Source organism: Aquarana catesbeiana, linkage group LG06, assembly GCF_042186555.1.
Source record: "Aquarana catesbeiana isolate 2022-GZ linkage group LG06, ASM4218655v1, whole genome shotgun sequence".
Taxonomy (NCBI): Eukaryota; Metazoa; Chordata; class Amphibia; order Anura; family Ranidae; genus Aquarana; species Aquarana catesbeiana.
This window is the reverse complement of record NC_133329.1, coordinates 68,689,439-68,713,116: the sequence shown is the minus strand read 5'-3', so window position 1 is coordinate 68,713,116 and position 23,678 is coordinate 68,689,439. Positions and strand designations below refer to the sequence as shown.

The window sequence follows — 23,678 nt, the reverse complement described above, 5'->3', positions numbered from 1 at the left end:
ACAATACAATTCAATACAGGAGGGATCAGAGGGCCCTGCTTGTTAGAGCTTACAATCTAGAAGGGAGGGTCAAGTGATACAAAAGGTAATAGCTGTAGGGGATAAACTTAAGAAAATGAAAGTTCAGTAGTGGCTGGTGCTCAATATTGGGGGGGACAAGCACACGCCAGCCACCCCTCCCTGCAGGAGACGGAAGGGAAGGCATCAAACCCCCCCATGGGAGACGGATGGACAGAGGCCTCCTTACCTTAGGAGGCAGATGACAGGGATCTCGCTTCTTGCTCCAGGGCCATTGCTTCTCCTCCCGGCCGAACAGGAAGTGGGTCTTGAGACCCAGGAGACCCGATTGGCCGGGGGGAGAATCAGGAAGAAAATGGCTATTGTCACAGAACTGGGTGGGCTCAGGGGACAGTGCTCTGTGCCCCAAGTCCACCCTTTTTTGAAGCCAATTAGAGGCTCAGGCTCTAATCATGTGCTTCAAAAAAAAAAAAAACCCTGTTGAAATCCATGTGTCCAGCTCCCTGCATGTAGATTAGGGGGGCCGGGCAATCTTCTTATAGCCTAAGCCATCTTTATGTAGAGCAATGCTTTTTTTCAGATCCTCAGAGACTTCTTTGCCATGAGGTGCCATGTTGAATTTCTAGTGACCAGTATGAGAGAGTGAGAGCGATAACACCAAATTTAACCCACCTGCTCCCCATTCACACTCGTTGTAACACTAACGAGTCAGATGACACTGGGGAGAGAAAATGGCTAATTTGGACATTTTCACTTAGGGGTGTACTCACTTTTGTTGCCAGCAGTTTAGACATTAATGGCTGTGTGTTGAGTTATTTTGAGGGGACAGCAAATTTACACTGTTATACAAGCTGTACACTCACTACTTTACATTGTAGCAAAGTGTAATTTCTTCAGTGTTGTCACATGAAAAGATAGAAGAAAATATTTACAAATGTGTGAGTACTGTACTCACTTTTGTGAGATACTGTACACCCCTCCCATTTTTGTAAATATTTTATTATAGGCTATCTGCCTATCCCTGCACGGACCCGGAAGTGACCTCGTTCCCCTGATCACAAACAGTGCGCTCCAGCGGCAGGATATACCGATCATCCAGCAGCGCAGCCTGTCTTGTGAAGCAGAACGCCACTACACGATGTGACTGGACACTACTCCTGGGACACCTGGCACCACCTATTTATCATCCACATGCCTGTTTACATGTACCCTTGTGAGTACCCGATTTTAAAGATGTATTAAATTCGTTTTTAAATACTGCACTTAGAGTGGCGCCCTTGTTGTTCTTTTTCTTCAGTACCTAGAGGATTGCTTCTTCTAAATCTACAGGGCTGCCTTCTATAGTTGCTTTCAATGGACTATAATTCAGTTCTTTTTGGACTTTAGCAGCTCAGAGTCTGTTTTTGTTTTGATTATCCATTATATTATTATAGTTCCAGTTTGTTATTTAATATTTGTAGCTGTGTATCAACCTTCCCAACCACCTCATCTTCTCTCTATCAAGAGCAATATGTTTTTGGGGGGTTACAACTGTTTCTAATTGTGTTGAACTCAGCACTCACATCAACATCCACATCCACGAACAGCAAACCCCATTGGAGTCTATGGGAGCTGAGCAGGAAAAATAAAAAGTGCCAATTTCGAAAGGTTATATGCAAGTCATTGGCCATAAAAGGGGTATAGGGGTCCGGGTACTGCCCTGGGGGACACGTACTGTATCAATGCAAATTTTTTTCTTTTTAAAAAGTTTGTTTTTTTCAGGAGCAGTGATTTTAATAAAGCTTAAAGTGCAACAATAAAAAAATAAAAATTCATTTAAATATAGTGGGGGGTGGGGGTCCCCTTAGTCTGCCTGTAAAGTGGTGCATCTGTAGCATATATAGAACCTGCTGCAGCAAAAATGACATTTCTCAAGAAAAAAAGTCAAATCACATTTAAATTGACTCACGGTTGCAATTGCTGGTACCCGGCTATTGAAAAAAAAAAACTAGGAAAAAAATGGCATGGGCCCCCCCAAAATCCATAGATCAGGAAAGTGGGGGGGGACAAGTGAGCGCCCCCCCCCAAACCACACCAGGCCCCATGCCCTCCACATATGAGATGTGGGTGCTTTGGAGCAGGGGGGCTTTGCCCCCTCACCCCAAAGCACCTTGTCCCCATGTTTATGGGGACAAGGGCCTCATCCCCACAACCATGGCCAAGGGTTGTGGGGGTCTGCATGCAGGGAATGGAACTCATGCTCGGGCCAAACCGTTTACCCAACGCTAATGCATTTAGTTTAGTAAATTTGCATAGTTTATTGTGTTGGATTCTCATGTATGTAGAGTATGGCAATGGGTTGTAGGAGTGGATATAAGGAATGATCATGACTCATGAGTAAAGTCTTTAATAACTCTGAAGAGAGAGGCATATCTGTTTCTACATCTTGTAGATTTAAATCTGCATTAGTGGGCGGTTGTTGGCATATTAATCCACTGACATCTTTCCATCTGAATAAAAAACTGGTTCATAGGTTTGAGGTCACATATATCCTCTACCATTTTTTTTTATTGCTGCCTGTATCTATTGTGTTGATTCACCCTCCCTTTTTGTACTCGTGACCATTGTCACCAAAAGAAAAAAAATGAGAGGAAATCCAAATTTTTTGTGTTGTCCCCAGAGCAAGAGGTGAGAAGAAATCTTCTAATGGGGACACCTGTTCTGCAGGTAACTTTCTAAGGCCTGGTTCACACCTATACATTTTTTAGTTTTTGCATTTTGCAGATTTGCACTACAGAACATGTTCCATAGGAAACCATGTTAAATGGACTGTAGTGCAAATCTGCAAAATGCAAAAAGCACTAAAAATGCATAGGTGAGAAACAGGCCTAAAGCCTCGTACACACGTCCGATTTTCAGATGACCGTTTGTCCATTTTTTGTTGCATAATAGTCTCATATCGAAAGTGAAGAGGTTACTCGCCATACGAAAAAGTGACATAATGTGTTGAATAGTTTTGTATGTATTCTTTCTTTTCTGAGCATGCGTAGTCTTGCTCTTATGATTTTTTTCATACGAAAACCATACTAATTATAGGAAAATCCTACATTGAGTTCACGTATGACAAAAATGTTATAGTCTGCACATCCAGCTTAGTCGAACGAAATTTTCCTTCCGATTTTCATATTGTGTGTACAGGCCTTTAGAGAGGGTTTCCCCTCACAGTCAATGAGTAGACATGCCGCTGATACTGGCACAGCTACTCACTGACCAATGTTCAGAACATCTCCTTCCATAGGAAGGGCTGGACTTCCCACAAGGCCACCGAGGCCAGGCCTCGGGGCGGCAGTGGTGCAGGGGCGGCGCCGCTCCTGCGGCGACTTCTCAGCTTTCGCGGCCGCCCCCCTTTATTTTACCGTTTTTTTTCGCCGCCGCTATTGACAATGTTTCCACCGGCCGCCATTTTGCAGAAGACTAGAACGCCTTGTGGATGCCAATAGAACTTGAGCTGCGGTGCTGCCCACCCCCCCCGCTGCTGGTCTGACAGTCTGTGACATGTTGTGGGAAAGGCTGCAGGGTGGGGTGGAGGGTAGGCAGCCTCCTGGCTGGCTCAATTTCTATTGGCAGCCACCCGGCCGGCTCCACCTATTGTTCCACGCTGCTTGAGTGAGTCTCCGCTGCTGGGGGGGTTCTCCACTGGGGACACACCTAATGTAAAAGGGGCTTCTCCACTGGGGACACTGGATGTAAGGGGGAGCTTCTACACTGGGGACACCTGATGTAAGGGGGGCTTCTCCACTGGGGACACCTGATGTAAGGGGGGCTTCTCCACTGGGGACACTGGATGTAAGGGGGGCTTCTCCACTGGGGACACCTGATGTAAGGGGGGCTTCTCCACTGGGGACACCTGATGTAAGGGGGGCTTCTCCACTGGGGACACCGGATGTAAGGGGGGCTTCTCCACTGGGGACACTTGATATAAGGGGGGCTTCTCCACTGGGGACACCTGATGTAAGGGGGCTTCTCCACTGGGGACACCTGATGTAAGGGGGGCTTCTCCACTGGGGTCACCTGATGGGGGGCTTCACCACTGGGGACACCTGATGTAAGGGGGGCTTCTCCACTAGGGTACACCAGATGTAAGGGGGGCTCCGCTGCCACAGATCTGTAAGGAGGGCCTCTGCTTCTGGGGGCATCTGATGTAAGGACGGGCTCTGCTGGGGGCACCTGATGGCATCTGGTGGCAGGCGACGTGGCAGGTGACACGCTCAGGGGTCCCACTGAATCTGGATTATGGTGAGTTGAATGATTTTATTCGATTTTATCTGCTGATTTGTTAAACTCTGGAATACACATTTCTATAGTGGTGTAGGATCTGGGCCTGCTGTCCCTCCATCCCTCTTTCCTTTCTTCTCTTTGCTTCCCTCCTTCTTTCCTTCTTTCTCTCTCCCTCACTCCCTCCTTTCCCCTTTCTTTCTCCCTATCTCCCTCTTTTCCCCCTCCCTCTTTTCCCTTTTCTTTCTCCATCTCACATTCATCTCAGACTCTAACCACACCCCCAATTGAATCACGAACATATAAGCCACGCCCACTGTTTTACGTAAACCACGCCCGAATGGTGGTGTGTGTGTGTGTGTGGGGGGCAGCATTGGAGGACCCGGCCTTGGGGCGGCAAAGGGAGTAAATCCGTGCCTGTCCATAGGATGTGTTTGCCCAGGAGCTCTGTTCTTTGGGTCCATTAATTACTTTAATACATTGTTTAAGCCCTGATGAAGGGGGATGTTTGGCCTCCGAAAAGCATTGGCTTGCTTTTGCTATCTTGTTGTGGAGATAATAAAAGACTTTAGACTCCTACGACATTTGTTTGACTCTCCTTGTGGCTTACCAAACAGCACAAAATAGCATGGCATGGTTTTAACTATTTCACTCTTACCTTCACTACTCAATCAACAACTAAAACAAAGTTTGGACTGTACATGCCCTTTAAATATACCACTGATAGTTTTTCTTTTTTTATAACTATATAAGTACAAAAATCTTCCTATGTTCCCTGCCCTGTTGCTTATCAGTTATGCCCTGTACGCACGGTCAGACTTTCCGACGGAAAATGTGCGATCGGAGCTTGTTGTCAGAAATTCCGACCGTGTGTGGGCTCCATCGGACATTTTCCATCGGATTTTCCGATACACAAAGTTTGAGAGCAGGCTATAAAATTTTCCCGCAACAAAATCCGTTTGCGTAAATTCCGACCGTGTGTGGACAATTCCGACGCACAAAGTGACACGCATGCATTAAGATAAAAAAACCTTCTGTGTACAGCAGCCCCCCTCAGACCGCCTAACACTTATGCCCCGTACACACGTTCCGATTATTGTACGACAGATCGTTCACATTTCGTGCCTGTATCCTTCTGGTTTATTTTCGTGTTTCCGAGCATGCGTGGTGTTTGTCAATCGACTTTTAGCGGACGCATACTGTACTGATTACACGATTGTCGTACAATAGGCTGTCGACCGACCAAAGTTTTCCTGTTTGTCCCTTTGGATTTGGTTGGATGGACTGTCGTGATCGGCTGTCGAAAGCTGCGTACTAACGATCAGAATATCGAACAATCTGTTCAAAAGCGTCTTTTGTCGTCCGATAATCGGAACGTGTATACGGGGCATTACTTGTGGTCCCTCTCTGTCCAGCGATGTCAACGAGTATCTCAGCCATCGCATCCTGATTGGCTGAGACACACCAGCGGTGCCACTGGCTCCTGCTGCTGTCAATCAAAGTCAGCGAGCCAATCAGGGGAGAGGAGGGGGGCCGGGTCTGGGCTCTGTGTCTGAATGGACACAGCAAGCTGTAACTCAGCTCGGGTGCCCCCATAGCAAGCTGTTGCTGTGGGGGCACTGAACAGGAGGGAGGGGCCAGGATCACAGAAGAGGGACTCGAGAAGTGAAGGATCCGGGCTGCTCTGTGCAAATCCACTGCAACAGGGCAGTTAAGTATAACATGTTTGTTATTTTTATAGGAAAAAAAACGAGACTTTACAATCACTTTAAGATAAGAGATATCATGAAAACCTGGCCCCCCTGACCTCCACCATTATACTCACCTATATTTCCTCACTACTCTATCCCCTAGGTCAGTGGTCATGTCTTTTTTTGAAGTATTAAGCACACTGTATTTATCTGGAGTGTACTTTACTATTTGAGCACAAGATGGGGATATTGAGCACTCTTTCACGATTAATAGAGCTGACTCAAGTGCTTGTGTTGATCCAAGGACGCTGTGGATAGCATTGTTTTAAATATTTGTTTGATGTTTCTCTTAGCCAATGGGTTGTGATCCTCCTTGGCCGGATATGTCTATTTAAACAGCTCAGTATGGGCATGTATAAATGCCCCTAACGATGTCATCTGTGACGAAACTGGTAGGGCGGACCCGTATACTTGCGCTACTGAGCATGTGCGAAGGAACAGTGGCAATTTTGATGCTGGAATTCCATGCTGCTGCACAATGTGATACAGTATGCTGTGTTACTTCTGAACGGTTGTAAGTGCTTAGACTTAATACATTCCCTTTTATGGGTGGTTTCATGCTTGCTGGAGTGCCTCTTTTATCATATGTGCATTGGCCCTTCTGTGCTAATTCCCAGTGGGTCAGCAGTTCCCTGCAAGTTGTGGATGTATACGGTGACAACTGACAGCAAAATTCCTGGTGTCTCTGTGGATGAGTGGAGGCTGGAGAGACCGCCTTTTTGCTGGGAGAATCTCACTATGCATATGTGACCATTCTTATATAGTGGGTTGCATTACTTGGTAAGCCTTGTGTGTGATCAATGACACCTGGGAGACTTTACAAGTGTTTGATGGTGACAGCCTGAGGAGCTCATCCTATTTCCTCATCACGGCTTGCGCGGCTATTTTTATTTTGTCCTAGTGTATTTTCTGCTGTATAGGCCTCCATATTTATTTGTGGATTTAAAGTGATTGTAAAGTCTCATTTTTTTTCCTATAAAAATAATAAACGTTATACTTACCTGCCCTGTGCAGTGGATTTGTACAGAGCATCGCCAATCCTCCTCTTCTCGGGTGCCTATTTTGTGCTCTTGGCCCCTCCCGCCTGTTGAGTGCCCCCACAGGAAGCAGCTTGCTATAGGAGCACCCAATCTGAGCAGCAGCTCCCTGTGTCCATTGAGACACAAAGCTGCGGCCCGGCCCTGCCCCCTCTCTCTCTTGATTGGCTAGCTAACTTTGATTGACAGTAGCAGGAGCCAATGGTGCTGCTGCTGTGTCCCAATCAGGAGGGAGGGTCCCGGACGGCCAAGACACTCGTGGACAGAGATGGGGCTCAGGGAAATATTAGGGTGGCCGAGGGGGGCTGCTGCACACAGAAGGCTTTTTATTCTAATGCAGGGATCCTAAAACTACGGCCCTCCAGCTGTCACGGAACTACACATCCCATGAGAATTGCAAAACTCTGACATTCACAGACATGACTAGGCATGATGGGAATTGTAGTTCCTGAACAACTGGAGGGCCGTAGTTTGAAGACCCTTGTTCTAATGCATAGAACAACCCCTTAAGCACTTTGTAAATTTATATTTTTGTTTATTACCACAATATTCTTTTATGTAATGCTGGTTGATTACACATATTGCTATTAACAATAGACATTGGGGGAAAAGGCCTATGGCCACACCACCCTGTATGTGCCTGGTTCTATTCTGATCTTGGAAGCTAAGCAGGGATGGGCCTGGTTAGCACTTGGATGGGAGACAGGGGTAAGATCTTGGTGATTCGTAGGATTATTTTTCATTACTATTTATTTTCATCATTTTGGTGTTGAGTTGGTGAGCATTGCACTTGTTATAAATACCTAGATACAAGGACTTGTTTCTGTTATCACACATTATATGAGGATTTTTATGTTCACTCTATTGATTGTTTACTATTGATGGAGTGGTTTTCACTGACCTATTATGTTATACGAAATTTTCAAATTCTAATATTACATGATTTTGGTATATAGTTTGCAATCTTCTCATATATTTATTACATGATTTTGGTATATAGTTTGCAATCTTCCCATATCTTTTCAATGTACGCACATTTAATACTATATATTAGTGGTTGTGCGTAACGCACAGCAGTGTTGGGTTCTGTTTTATGCACTTTGCATCACATTTTTATTTTGTGGATAGCACTGCAAACTGCACACATATTGTTTCTTATTGTTGTCTCTGTCTCTATTTGGGTAGAGTCATACTCCTTTTTTGTACTGGTGGACAATGTCCCTGAAACAGTGAGAGAAAATACAAATATTTAGAGACGTTCCTGGAGCAAGAAATGAGGAGAAATCTTCTCATGTGGGCAGGGGCGGCTGGTGCTCCATCGGTCAGGGGGGGCAGCTGCAGACCTGACCATGGACACCCCCCTACCCCTGCTGCTCCAGCCTGCACCACACACCATACCCACACCCCACCCTCTCCTGGTCGCCGGCTTACTCACCCTGTGCTGCCCTCCGGACTGATGCAGGGACTTCCCCCCTCAGTCTCCTTCGTGCACCCCCTCCATCAGTTGGGCTTCCCCTGCATCTCCTCAGCATCACAGTGGCCATCTCCTCCCTCCTCCACCTCCTAGGCCAATAGGATGGCTTCTCCTTTCAGCCAATCAGGAAATAGGTCTCAGGACCCACTTTCTGATTGGCTGGGAGAAGAATCAGTGTGACAATAGTGAATATTCATTCGCTATTGTCACACAACTGGGTGGGCTCAGGGCACGGTGCTCTACACCCTGAGTCAATCCTTTTTTTGAAGCCTATTAGAGCCTCAGACTCTAATCAGGTGCTTAAAAAAAAAAAAAAAAACCTCTCATTGGTGCCCCGCATGTAGATTAAGTAGCTGTACGCATAGATAGGGGGGCGGCGCCTAATGGACGGGCCGCCACTGCATGCGGGCACCTGTTCCAGGGACAGCTATCCAAGAGGGGGATTCCCCTCACTATGGGAAGGACAGTCAATAGTAGTAGTTAGTAGGAAGAGGAGTAGTTATGCTTCTGATAGCAGAGTTACTCGACTGTTAGGAATATCTCCTGCTATAGATTTGTTTGCCTGGGAGTTCTGTGAGTCAACTAAATATTTTGATATGTTGTTTAAGGCTCGGTGAAGGGAGATTTATTGGCCTCCAAAATGTGCCACTTTCAAAATGTGACACACTACAGTTCACTTAGTATATAATATAATATGTTTCCACTCAATCAGTGTCCCAGAATAATATTGAAATCCAATACAAAATTCACTCTAAATAAAAAGGTACAAATATAAATTTACTGTCAGCACACAAGACCTGATGAAGGGTGGGATTTTACCCCGAAACATGTTGGTTTCTGATTACGTGTCCTGAAAAACAAAATTCTTATGGGGCTGAATCAAGCATTGTGGCTCTCATCCTTCTAATGCTCTAGAGAACCCTTGGGGTACTGTAACTAGGCTCATTGTAACTGAAATGTGCTGGTTTAATAATGCCATGTCATGGTTACCCTTTCTTGCACGAAGTTACATTTTTCTGCCACAAGATGGACAACCTTCTGTGCTGCAGCTGCCCCCCAGAGCCCCCCCCTCTTTTTCTTACCTGAGTCCGTCCGTTCCAGCGATGTGCACGAGCCCAGCAACTCCAGCTGCTGTCTCCATGCTCATTGGATAGACTGATAGCAGCGGGAGCCATTGGCTTCCTCTGCTGTCAAACAAATCCAATGACACGGGAGCGGGGGACGGGGCAGAGTCCTGCTGTCTGTGTTAATGGACGCAGCAGCAGGACTTGTGAGCGTGCCCACACGGGTGCCCCCATGGAAGGTGGAGCCAGGAGCGCAATCAGGCACCCCAGAAGAGGAGGACCGGGGCCGCTCTGTGCAAAACCCTTGCACAGAGCAGGTAAGTATAATATGTTTGTTATTTTAAAAAAAAGAACCTTTACAATCACTTTAATATAACTTGTTATCATACTTTACGGTCTCGAGCCTCATTTCAGGGTGACCCTAAGGCACTTACCAAAAGTTATCCATGTGTGTTTATTGAAGGGTATACCCGAGGTGTCGGAGGTACAGAGGTCTTTGTAGAGTTCAAGGTAAGAACAGAGAACCCAATACATCCAGCGACTCCTGCGGGGGGTAGCGCTACAATACCTCGACTGAAAGAGAGCTGCCTCTAAAAGTTAGATCTGACTGATCTGTTTTTTATCTTACATAGTTACATACCCTGTTTCCCCGAAAATAAGACCTAGCGTGATTGTCGGTGATGGCTGCAATATATGCCCTACCCCCAAATAAGCCCTTCCCTGTTTCCCCGAAAATAAGCCCTACCCTGAAAAGAAGACCATCAAGGACTCTAACTAGGGTTTATTTGGTGGGTAGGGCTTATATTGCAGCCATCACTGACGAACACACTAGGTCTTATTTTCGGGGAAACAGGGTAGTAGGTGAGGTTGAAAAAAGACACAAGTCTAACCTATGTCTGATTATGTGTCAGTATTACATTGTATATCCCTGTATGTTGCGGTCATTCAGGTGCTTATCTAATAGTTTCTTGAAGCTATCGATGCTCCCGCCTGTGGAAGGGAATTCCACATCCTTGCCGCTCTTACAGTAAAGGACCCTCTACGCAGTTTAAGGTTAAACCTCTTTTCTTCTAATTTTAATGAGTAGCCACAAGTCTTGTTAAACTCTCTTCTGCGAAAAAGTTTATTTTCTATTGTGGAGTCACCAGTACGGTATTTGTATATTGAAATCATATCCCCTCTCAAGCGTCTCTTCTCCAGAGAGAATAAGTTCAGTGCTCCCAACCTTTCCTCATAACTAAGATCCTCCAGACACTTTATTAGCTTTGTTGCCCTTCTTTGTACTCACTCTATTTCCAGTACATCCTTCCTATGGACTGGTGCCCAGAACTGGACAGCATACTCTAGGTGCGGCCGGACCAGAGTCTTGTAGAGTGGGAGAATTATCGTTTTATCTCTGGAGTTGATCCCCTTTTTAATGCATGTCAATATTCTGTTTGCTTTGTTAGCAGCAGCTTGGCATTGCATGCCATTGCTGAGCCTATCATCTACTAGGACCCCCAGGTCTTTTCCATCCTAGATTCCCCCAGAGGTTCTCCCCCCAGTGTATAGATTGCGTTCATATTTTTGCCACCCAAATGCATTATTTTAAATTTTTCTACATTGAACCTCATTTGCCATGTAGTTGCCCACCCCATTAATTTGTTCAGATCTTTTTGCAAGGTTTCCACATCCTGCTGAGAAGTTATTGCCCTGCTTAGCTTAGTATCATCTGCAAATACAGGGATTGAACTGTTTATCCCATCCTCCAGGTCATTTATGAACAAATTAAATAGGATTGGTCCCAGCACAGAACCCTGGGGAACCCCACTACCCACCCCTGACCATTCCAAGTACTCCCCATTTATCACCACCCTCTGAACTCGCCCTTGTAGCCAGTTTTCAATCAATGTACTCACCCTATGGTCCATGCCAACGGACCTTATTTTGTACAGTAAACGTTTATGGGGAACTGTGTCAAATGCTTTTGCAAAATCCAGATACACCACGTCTACGGGCCTTCCTTTATCTAGATGGCAACTCACCTCATAGAAGGTTAGTAGATTGGTTTGACAAGAATGATTCTTCATGAATCCATGCTGATTACTGCTAATGATATTGTTCTCATTACTAAAATCTTGTATATAGTCCCTTATCATCCCCTCCAAGAGTTTACATACTATTGATGTTAGGCTAACTGGTCTGTAATTCCCAGGGATGTATTTTGGGCCCTTTTTAAATATTGGTGCTACATTGGCTTTTCTCCAATCAGCTGGTACCTTTCCAGTCAGTAGACTGTCTGTAAAAATCAGGAACAACGGTCTGGCAATCACTTGACTGAGTTCCCTAAGTACCCTCGGATGCAAGCCATCTGGTCCAGGTGATTTATTAATGTTAAGTTTCTCAAGTCTAATTTTAATTCTGTTAACCATGGAGGCGCTTCCTGTGTTGTGTCATGAGGATAAACACTGCAGTTTTGGTTACTGAAGCCCCCCGATTCACTCGTGAAGACTGAGGAGAAGAATAAATTCAATACCTTCGCCATCTCCCCATCCTTTGTAACCAGATGTCCTTCCTCATTCTTTATGGGGCCAATATGGTCTGTCTTCCCTTTTCTACTGTTTACATACTTAAAGAATTTCTTGGGATTTTTTTTGCTCTCCTCCGCTATGTGTCTTTCAAGTTCTATCTTATCCATCCTAATTGCACCCTTACATTTCCTGTTGCATTCTTTATAAAGTCTGAATGCTAAGGATGATCCCTCAACACTGTATTTTTGAAGGCCTTCTCCTGTGCTTTTATATGCATTTTTACATTGGAGTTAAGCCATCCAGGACTTTTGTTCGCTCTTTTAAATTTATTACCCAATGGGATGCATTGTCTAATGCCCTTATTTAATATGCTCTTAAAGCAAACCCATCTCTCCTCTGTGTTCTTTGTTCCTAATATTTTATCCCAATTTATGCCTTTTAGCAAGGTTTGTAGTTTGGGGAAGTTGGTTCTTTTGAAATTCAGTGTCTTTGTATTCCTTTTATGTTTCCTATTTGTGTGATTTATACTGAAACTAATTGAGCTGTGATCGCTGTTACCTAAATTTCCCCGTACTGTATTTCCACATCCGTGATCAGGTCTGTATTGTTGGTAATCAGTAGATCCAGTAATGCTCTTTTACTAGTTGGTGCGTCTACCATCTGACCCATAAAATTGTCCTGCAAGACATTAAGGAACTGGCGAACCTTAAATGAAGGCGCGGTTCCCTCCGTCCAGTCTATGTCTGGATATCTAAAATCGCCCATTATGATAATACTTTCCATCCTTGCTGCTAATCCAAATTTTGATAGATCTGTCTCCACTTCCTCCCTCAGGTTAGGGGGCCTATAGCATACTCCCAGTATTATTTTCCCCTTAGCTTCATTCCTTTGGAGCTCTACCCATAAGGACTCCACCTCCTCCCTAGCTCCCTCAGTGATGTCATCTCTCACATTCACTTGTACATTATTCTTGATATATAGGCATACCCATATCTACTCTGGGATCCAGCACTTCACCAACACATACCTGCATGATGTTTTTGTACAACCACACTACATGATTATTAACATGGTACAACATGGTGGAACTGCTCACCTTTCACAAGTATGGGTCCTGTTCTTCTCTCGATCGGACAAGCTGAGTCTGGAAGGTCCAATCTCAAGATGAAGTCTGATCCCTCATCAGACTTCTCCACAGGTACTAAAGCCAGGTAAGTTATGTGGGTGTTCGGGTCATCAGAATCCTTATCTTTTTCTATACTTTCGTGCTTCTTTCTATCATAATTTGCAGCAATGACATCACCAGTAGATTTTTCTTTTACATGCCATGAAACTTTGTGCTCACCAGGAATATAATTACAAATTCTACATGAGAGGGTGGCCTTTTTTCCAGCTATCAGTTCTGGTACTGTTATTTCTCCAATCTCAGGCAGCTGTCCTGTAGAAATTCAGACAGAGTGTCAATGAATGGAACAGAGTGAATAGTAAATGCATTAGACTTTGCATTATACAATAAAAGATGCTGTACAGTATGCAAGGGATTTTCAGACTATTATGTATTGGAAATTGATATATGAAACCTCTTTTTTTTTTTTTTTTATATCCACGTCCTGCAATAGGTTGTACGTCCTCAAGTTTAAGTGGTTATACCAGGATCATGACTGCAGCTGCAGCCATGATTCTGGCAGGTACATTTTCTGTAGAAAATACTCTTTAGGCTGGGTTCACACCTATGCGAATTGGTTGCTGGGTTCCGGTTCACATATCTCCAGGGCGGCTGTGGAGCGCACTGCATCTTTAGCTCCGTTTCAGGGCCGAATTCAGGCAAAGACTCGGCCCTGATTCATCACTGAACCAGAGAATAGGGATGCACAGCGTTCCTGTGCAATTCGCAGCTGGTTCCAGTGAGAACCGAGCCTCAAAGTAAAGTCATCTGAATGGCTATACAGCCACCTGATCCATTCCACAGGGGAGCCTGGGATTGATGTGGGCGGTTGGGCTTACCAAAGAGAAGGAGGAACATCCATTCCATGATTGTCTCTATGGTGTATGAAACCGGAAGTGACGAGAATTTCCTCACTTCCGGTTTTGGCCCATTGTTTACTGACTGTTACAGACTAGTAAAGCAGCTGATCAAACCGACCTTGGTTTGATTGTCTGCTTTGGAGGGCAGAGTACCTGTCACTGACCATTCTATTTAAAAGGGCTTATCCCTTGAGATAGCAATAAAGTTGAATACAAAAGAAAAAAAGAAACAGCGTAAAAAAATAGATTTAAATAAAATATATGAATAAATATCAAAAAATTTAAAGCACTCCCACACCCCTCTGTTTATGCGCAAATGTAAATGCTCACATAGGGCTGGCACGCATATGTAAATGATGATTACATCACACATGTAGGTTATTGCTATGAACATCAGAGTGAGAGCAATCATTCTAGCACCCAGACCTCCTGTGTCACTCTAAACTAGTAACCTGTAAAGTCTTTGAAAACGTCACCTATGGATAATTTAACCACTTCTGGACCGCCCACCGCATATATACTGCGGCAGGGCGGCCCAGCTGCGCAAAATCACGTACCTGTACTTGATTTCCTGCAGGAGGTCTGGGGCACTGCTGATGACCCCCTTCCACTGTGATTGGACAAAGCGGGAGCCAATCAGCGGGTCTGGTGGCTGCGATGGCCCCTGGGACCGCAGAACAGCGGTCTGCCTATATACACAAGGCAAAGCGCCGTTCTGTCAGAGAGGAAGAGAGAGATCTTGTGTCTCTCTCCTCCAGTCAGTCCATCCCCCACTCAGTTAGAAAACACTCCCTAGGGACACACCTAACCCTTTGATCGCCCCTGATGTTAACCCCTTCCCTGTCAGTGTAATTTTTACAGTGACAGTGCAATTTTTTTAGCACTGATCACTGTATTGGTGTCATTGGTCCCCAAAAAAGTGTCACTTAGTGTCCGATTTGTCTTCTGCAATGTTGCATTCCCATTAAAAATCGCTGATCGCCGTCATTACTAATAAAAATAACAATGCCATAAAAGTATCTCCTAGTTTGTAGACGTGATAACTTTTGCGCAAACCAATCAATATATGTTTATTGGGATTTATTTTACCAAAAACATGTAGCTGAATACATATTGGCCTAAATTGATTAATCAATTTGATTTTTTTTTTAATTTTATTGGGAATTGTTGGGTTTTATAGCAAAAAAAAAAAAAAAAAATTAAAAAATTGTCAGTGTAAAAAATAAAAATCACAGGAGGTGATCAAATACCACCAAAAGAAAGCTCTATTTGTGGGGAAAAAAAGACATAACTTTTGTTTGGGTACAGCGTCACATGAACGCACAATTGTCAGTTAAAGCAGCGCAGTGCTGTATCGCAAAAATGGCCTGGTCATTAAGGGGGTAAAACTTACCGGAGCTGAAGTAGTTAATGTGCCGTAGTTTGTTGTCTTTCCTTGGGCTTGTGCAGTTTTAACACATGACATGTTATCTCTTTACTCAATGGAACATAATTTTTTATATTTTACCAAAAGACTGGGTATTATACTGCATTTGTGTACACTAAAATTAAAGTTGATTTTTTCCAGAAAAGTTGTGTTTGATAAACCTCTGCCAAAATTAAGTGGCATACAATAGGCAACAGTCACCATTTTGTTCTCCAGAAAATATATAATGTTTGGGGGTAATGTTCTAAACAAATACTAAAAATTATGATTTTTGTATGTGCATGAGAAATGTCAGATTTGGCTTGGGCAGCAAGTGGATATTTAGGCAAATCTTAGCAATACAAGCCTGTCAGAGGCAGGGGAGTAGCTACAAACTGTGGGGCCCCATATAAACATTTTAATAGGGCTCCCTCTGTAGCAGCTAGCACCGTCAACTGTGACAATATGGGGTTGATTTACTAAAGCAGTGCGCCTTCAGTAGAGCAAGGCGCAACGCACATTTTCATATTTACAATGTGGTGCACCGGTAACAGAGCTCGAATCCACCATTTACTATTGCGGTCTCGGCGTACTGGAGAATGTAATCTGTGCACCTCTATGGACATGGCGCACAGGACATCTCCAATTCAATACAATGCTGTATCCTGGCCTAGGCCGACAAGGCCCAGGCCTAGGGCAGCATTTTGCAGGGGGACAACATGAAAAGAGTCCTCGCTGGCTTGCGCTACACTTTTAGTGTAGCACCAGTCGTATGGGGCGGACTGGGCTGAGGGGCAAATTAGTCTAGCGCCCCCATAAAGTGGCTGCACTGCTTCCGGTATGCGGGCGGCCGGCATTCTGCAACTGTGGGGGGGGGGGCGCGCCACTTCTAATTTTGACTGTAATATCATCCTGGACCACAAACCTTCCTCACTGTGCTATATGTTTTCTGCTACACCATTGGCATGGTTATATCTCCTTAGTCCTCTCCATAAAATTATCAGAAATTTGTGCTTAAAGTAGAACTATAGGCAACACTTTTTTTTTTTCCATTTTGGATAGAGTAAGGGAGGGTTATAACCCCTGTCAGTTTGTTTTTTTCCCTGTCCCATTGCAGAGATTTCCCTTCACTTCCGGTCCCGTATCCAAACAGGAAGTGAGAGGAAATCTATGCAAACTAAGGGAATCCATTGCCACACCCCCCCAAGCCTTCAGAACTAGTGTCCCCACTCGAAAATTTCAGGGCGGGTCTTAAACAGCAAGGGGTGTGGCCTTGACAGGAAGGGGTGGATCCTATTTAAATTAGGGGGTACACAAGTTTAGTCAGGCCTAGGGCAGCACAAAACCTAAATATACTACTGATTCAATATTGACAGAAGATGGAGGTGCCAATATTATGGGGTAATGTGAGGAAGTATAGTAACAACTGCCCAAGTAACAGACATGGCCAAAATAGAATGAGAAAGTAACTTTTTCAGAGATAACCTTCTGCGCCTGCAAGTACGTTTAAAACTGCGTGAGATCCATGTAAGCATTGCGCATGCGCAAGCGGCTCTTGCGTCCCGTTTACATGAGTTTTTTCATTGAGCGCCCAAAATCTTAGTAAATGTTAAGGAACGTACATGCAGTAGCATGCGTTGAAAGGGCGCACCTCTAATCTTTGTGGAAAGACATAACTCATGACTAGGGATAAGTCGAACACCCCCCTGTTCCGTTCGCACCAGAACTTGCGAACAGGCAAAAAATTTGTTCGAACATCAGAACACCATTAAAGTCTATGGGACACGAACATGAATAATCAAAAGTGCTAATTTTAAAGGCTTTTATGCAAGTTATTGTCATAAAAAGTGTTTGGGGACCTGGGTCCTGCCCCAGGGGACATGGATCAATGCAAAAAAAAGTTTTAAAAACAGCCGTTTTTTCGGGCAGTAATTTTAATAATGCTTAAAGTGAAACAATAAAAGTTTCACTTTAAGCCACCAAATCTAAGCACTGGTAAGCTACAGTATGTTACATTTTGGTTTTTAGTTGTACATAGACTTTAAGCTTTTTTTTTCTCCTGTCTAATGTTAACTTTTTTTTTTGTTTTTGTTTTTTTTTTTTTACCACATCAGTGTTTTCTTTTTGAGAGACTTTTTCAGCTTGTCTTTCAAAACTCGTCCATTCTCAGGTCCACATCATTGTGGTTTCTTTTCTTATAGGAATATATAAAAGCCCAGTGGGTTCCTTCTTTAATGTTAGCGTATGTATTTAAAAAAAAAAAAGAAAAAATTCCCCTATTACCCATTATGCCTTTCCCTATACCCACCCAACCACTGTTACCCCCTCCCCCCCGCCTTACTCTAAGTATTTCTACTTTTGTCTCTGGTGTTCCCCTTTCCTTTTAATATTTGGTATCTTCTAATACCTTCAGCCTGTCTAATGTTAACTTGACGTGCACTGCCGAAAAATTTGTTCATTTTTTTTCTTTTGTTTTTTTTTTCCTTTTTCAGGTCATTCGTCACGATCGCAAATCGTAAATTCGAAGATCTGAAGATCCAAACATAAGAAAATCCGATTATTAATAACTAATAAATTATAGGTATTGGAATTTCCTTTCAAATTTGGTAATTAGTGAACGTAACAAATACGAATTTATCCGAACTTACGAATTAAAAAAAATGAATGCCGCATCTAAACAATTGGAACGGAACAAATTAATAATAAATAATCAGAGTCCCACATCAGATCTTCCTTTTAAATAAGAAGCCCTGCATAACAACAAAGTCCTCGCTTTCACAACAGGGTGCCCCCCTTTCACATCAGAAATAGACATGTGCACTGCCAAAAAATTTATTTGTTTTAGTTTCTGTTTCATTCGTTTTTTATTATTTTTTTTTTTTTAGTTTTTCCGTGTCATACTATATGATCGCAATTCGTTAATTCAAAAATTCCTAAAATTCGATGATAATTCGATAATTTGAAAGCTCGAAAATAACAAAGAATATCCGAAAATTCTAAAGGATAACTACCATATTTATCGGTGTATAACACACACCTTAATTTTAAGAGGGAAGTTTCAGGAAAAAAACTTACATTTTAAATAAAGAATTTTGAAGGAAACGGTCAGTGCCCATCAATGCAGCCTTATCAGTGCCCATCTGCAGCCTCACCATTGCCCATCATTGCAGCATGATCAGTGAAAAATTCTATAAATGTGTTTTGGTTAATTCGGATTTTTCTGCATTAAAAAATTTTGTTTAAATGTGTTAATAAACAAATTGGGAACAAAACAAATTGCACATGTCTAATGTTAACCAAGTTACTTACGATTGTGTGGTGTATTAGGATTTTCTTTTGGTCTTTTTGCTGGAGTTATAGTTGTATTGCTTTCTTCACTTTGATTTGGTGGCTGTTCAGCAAATGACTGTCTCGATCTCGGAGATACTTGTAAATCTTTAGGTGGAAGATGTTGCTCAGGAGATCCAAGACTTTTGCCTCCAGTTTTCCCTGTAGACCAGCTTGGTTTGGTTGGAGTTTGTTTTATATTTTTTGATGCATCAGATGGATTTTCTTCAGCCACTAAAATATCAATAGTTTTGCTTAACAGCCGAGTACTATGAAGAAGTTTGTTAGAAAACCCTAATCCATTCATAAACAGGGCTGAATTTTTTTTTTTATAGCACCAACAGTTTGCGCAACGTTTACAACATGAGGACAGACAGTACAGCTACAATACAATTCAATACAGGAGGGATCAGAGGGCCCTGCTTGCTAGAGCTTACAATCTAGAAGGGAGGGTCAAGTGATACAATAGGTTAAAGGCTGTAGGGGATAAACTTAAGAAAATGAAAGTTCAGTAGTGGCTGGTGCTCAATATTTGGGGGGGGGGGCAAGCCCATGCCAGCCACCCCTCCCTGCAGGAGATGGAAGGGAAGGCGTCAATCAAATCCCCCCCATGGGAGACGGACGGACAGAGGCCTCCTTAGCTTAGGAGGCAGATGACAGGGATCTCGCTCCGGGGCCATTGCTTCTCCTCCCGGCTGAACAGGAAGTGGGTCTTGAGACCCAAGAGACCCGATTGGCCAGGGGTCCTAAGACTCCCTGGTCAATCGGGTCTCAGGACCCGCTTCCTGATTGGCCGGGAGGAGAATCAGGAAGAAAATGGCTATTGTCACACAACTGGGTGGGCTCAGGGGGCAGTGCTCTGTGCCCCAAGTCCACCCTTTTTTGAAGCCAATTAGAGCCTCGGGCTCTAATCATGTGCTTAAAAAAACAAACAAAAAAAAACCCTGTTGAAATCCATGTGTTCAGCGCCCTGCATGTAGATTAGGGGGGCCGGGCAATCTTCTTATAGCCTAGGCCATCTTTATGTAGAGCAATGCTTTTTTTCAGATCCTCAGAGACTTCTTTGCCATGAGGTGCCATGTTGAATTTCTAGTGACCAATATGAGAAAGTGAGAGCGATAACACCAAATTTAACACACCTGCTCCCCATTCACACTCGTTGTAACACTAACGAGTCAGATGACACTGGGGAGAGAAAATGGCTAATCTGTACATTTTCACTGAGGGGTGTACTCACTTTTGTTGCCAGCGGTTTAGACATGAATGGCTGTGTGTTGAATTACTTTGAGGGGACAGCAAACTTATACTGTTATACAAGCTCTACACTCACTACTTTACATTGTAACAAAGTGTCATTTCTTCAGTGTTGTCACATGAAAAGATAGATTAAAATATTTACAAATTTGTGAGTACTGTACTCACTTTTGTGAGATACTATACACCCCTCACATTTTTGTAAATATTTTATTATATCTTTTCATGTGACAACACTGAAGAAATATTTGGAAATTCGGTATGGATAGCAAGAGCTTTATGGTCATTGGTTTTAGGATACCATATTGAAGTAATTTCCTTATTATGTCAGTGTTGAAATATGTTTGTTAGTCAGCATGGTATAAATTTGGGAAGGAATAAGTACAATATGTGCACACAAGATGAGCCAAACACCCTCCTGTTCAGTTCACAGCAGAACTCCAGAACAGGGGAAAAGCTCTAACCCGAACAGCAAACCCCATTGAAGTCTATGGGAGCTGAGCAGGAAAAATAAAAAGTGCCAATTTTGAAAGCTTATATGCAAGTAATTGGCCATAAAAGGGGTATGGGGGTCCGGGTACTACCCTGGGGGACATGTATCAATGCAAATTTTTTTCTTTTTAAAAAGTTTGTTTTTTCAGGAGCAGTGATTTTAATAGAGCTTAAAGTGCAACAATAAAAAAATAAAAAATCATTTAAATATAGTGGGGGGTGGGGGTCCCCTTAGTCTGCCTGTAAAGTGGTGCATCTGTAGCATATATAGAACCTGCTGCAGCAAAAATGACATTTCTCAAGAAAAAAAAAGTCAAATCACCTTTAAATTGACTCACGGTTGCAATTGCCGGCACCCGGCTATTGAAAAAAAAAACTAGGAAAAAAATGGCATGGGCCCCCCAAAATCCATAGGTCAGGTAAGGGGAAGGAATGAGCGAGCACCCCCCCCAAATCACACCAGGCCACATGCCCTCCACATATAAGATGTGGGTGCTTTGGTGCAGGGGGGGCTCTGCCCCCTCACCCCAAAGCACCTTGTCCCCATGTTGATGGGGACAAGGGCCTCATCCCCACAACCATGACCAGGGGTTGTGGGGGTCTGCGTGCAGGGACTGGTGCATGCTGGGTCAGCAATGTCACAAGGGACAAACAGGAAAACTTTGGTCGGACGACAGCCCATCGTACGACAATCGTGTAATCAGTACAGTATGCGTCTGCTAAAAGTCGATCGACAAACACCACGCATGCTCGGAAACACAAAAATAAACCAGAAGGACACAGGGGTCACACGTATTTGACATCATTTAAAATACGTAGCTACGCACAGCGGAAGATTTTTCCAGAGTCGTACGGCAAAAATCTTACACACATTTTTCACTGTTGTATTCAATCTTAGTTCTATGCAACAAAATGCGAACGATCTGTCGTACGATAATCGGAACGTGTGTACGGGGCATAAGTTTCAAAAAAAGGGGGTAAAGTGATTGTAAAAGCAGAATGTTTTATATCTTAATGCATTCTATTATTGTACGACGGATCGTTCACATTTCGTGCCTGTATCCTTCTGGTTTATTTTTGTGTTTCCGAGCATGCGTGGTGTTTGTCAATCGACTTTTAGTGGACGCATACTGTACTCATTACACGATTGTCCTACAATGGGCTGTCGTCCGACCAAAGTTTTCCTGTTTGTTCCTTTGGATTTGGTTGGATGGACTGTCGTGATCGGCTGTCGAAAGCTGCGTACTAACGATCAGATTATCGAACGATCTGTCCAAAAGCGACTTTTGTCGTCCGATAATCGGAACATGTGTACGGGGCATTACTTGTGGTCCCTCTCTGTCCAGCGATGTCCACGAGTATCTCAGCCATCGCATCCTGATTGGCTGAGACACACCAGCGGTGCCACTGGCTCCTGCTGCTGTCAATCAAAGTCAGCGAGCCAATCAGGGGAGAGGGGGGGTGGGGCCGGGTCTGGGCTCTGTGTCTGAATGGACACAGCAAGCTGTAACTCAGCTCGGGTGCCCCCATAGCAAGCTGTTGCTGTGGGGGCACTGAACAGGAGGGAGGGGCCAGGATCACAGAAGAGGGACTCGAGAAGTGAAGGATCCGGGCTGCTCTGTGCAAATCCACTGCAACAGGGCAGTTAAGTATAACATGTTTGTTATTTTTATAGTAAAAAAAACAAGACTTTATAATCACTTTAAGATAAGAGATATCATGAAAACCTGGCCCCCCTGACCCCCCCATTATACTCGCCTATATTTCCTCACTACTCTATCCCCTAGGTCAGTGGTCATGTCTTTTTTTGAAGTATTAAGCACGCTGTATTTTTCTGGAGTGTACTTTACTATTTTGAGCACAAGATGGGGATATTGAGCACTCTTTCACGATTAATAGAGCTGACTCAAGTGCTTGTGTTGATCCAAGGACACTGTGGATAGCATTGTTTAAATATTTGTTTGATGTTTCTCTTAGCCAATGGGTTGTGATCCTCCTTGGCCGGATATGTCTAGTTAAACAGCTCAGTATGGGCATGTATCCGTGCCCCTAATGATGTCATCTGTGACGAAACTGGTAGGGCGGACCCATATACTACTGAGCATGTGCGAAGGAACAGTGGCAATTTTGATGCTGGAATTCCATGCTGCTGCACAATGTGATATGCCGTGTTACTTCTGGACGGTTGTAAGTGCTTAGACTTAATACATTCCCTTTTATGGGTGGTTTCATGCTTGCTGGAGCATCTCTTATCATATGTGCATTGGCCCTTCTGTGCTAATTCCCAGTGGGTCAGCAGTTCCCTGCAAGTTGTGGATGTATACGGTGAAAACTGACAGCAAAATTCCTGGTGTCTCTGTGGATGAGTGGAGGCTGCAGAGAGCGCCTTTTTGCTGGGAGAATCTCACTATGCACATGTGACCATTCTTATATAGTGGGTTGCATTACTTGGTAAGCCTTGTGTGTGATCAATGACACCTGGGAGACTTTACAAGTGTTTGATGGTGACAGCCTGAGGAGCTCATCCTATTTCCTCATCACGGCTTATGCGACTATTTTTATTCTGTCCTACTGTATTTTCTGCTGTATAGGCCTCCATATTTATTTGTGGATTTAAAGTGACTGTAAAGTCTCTTTTTTTTTTCCTGTAAAAATAATAAACGTTATACTTACCTGCCCTGTGCAGTGGATTTGAACAGAGCATTGCCAATCCTCCTCTTCTCGGGTGCCTATTTTGTGCTCTTGGCCCCTCCCGCCTGTTGAGTGCCCCCAAAGCAACTTGCTATAGGAGCACCCAAGCTGAGCAGCAGCTCCCTGTGTCCATTGAGAGACAAAGCTGTGGCCCGGCCCTGCCCCCTCTCTCTCTTGATTGGCTAGCTAACTTTGATTGACAGTAGCAGGAGCCAATGGTGCTGCTGCTGTGTCCCAATCAGGAGAGAGGGTCCTGCACGGCCAAGACACTCGTGGACAGAGAGGGGGCTCAGGGAAATATTAGGGAGGCCGAGGGGGGCTGCTACACACAGAAGGCTTTTTATTCTAATGCAAAGAATAACCCTTTTAAGCACTT

General features: G+C 43.9%; 1 protein-coding gene across 12 annotated transcripts in view; it reads right to left on the bottom strand.

Annotated features, from left to right (window-relative positions):
• LOC141148587 (uncharacterized) overlaps positions 1-23,678 on the bottom strand; it is a 580,328-nt gene that overhangs the window by 41,502 nt on the left and 515,148 nt on the right. For 11 of the 12 annotated variants that reach the window (XM_073636167.1, XM_073636171.1, XM_073636177.1 and 8 more), the window contains 2 exons: positions 18,848-19,099; positions 13,205-13,546 (listed from right to left, as the gene is read on the bottom strand). In XM_073636167.1, the coding sequence (XP_073492268.1) occupies positions 13,205-13,546; positions 18,848-19,099 (594 nt within the window). The remainder of the gene's footprint in view (positions 1-13,204; positions 13,547-18,847; positions 19,100-23,678) is intronic. The other variant, XM_073636176.1, reaches the window with a different exon arrangement.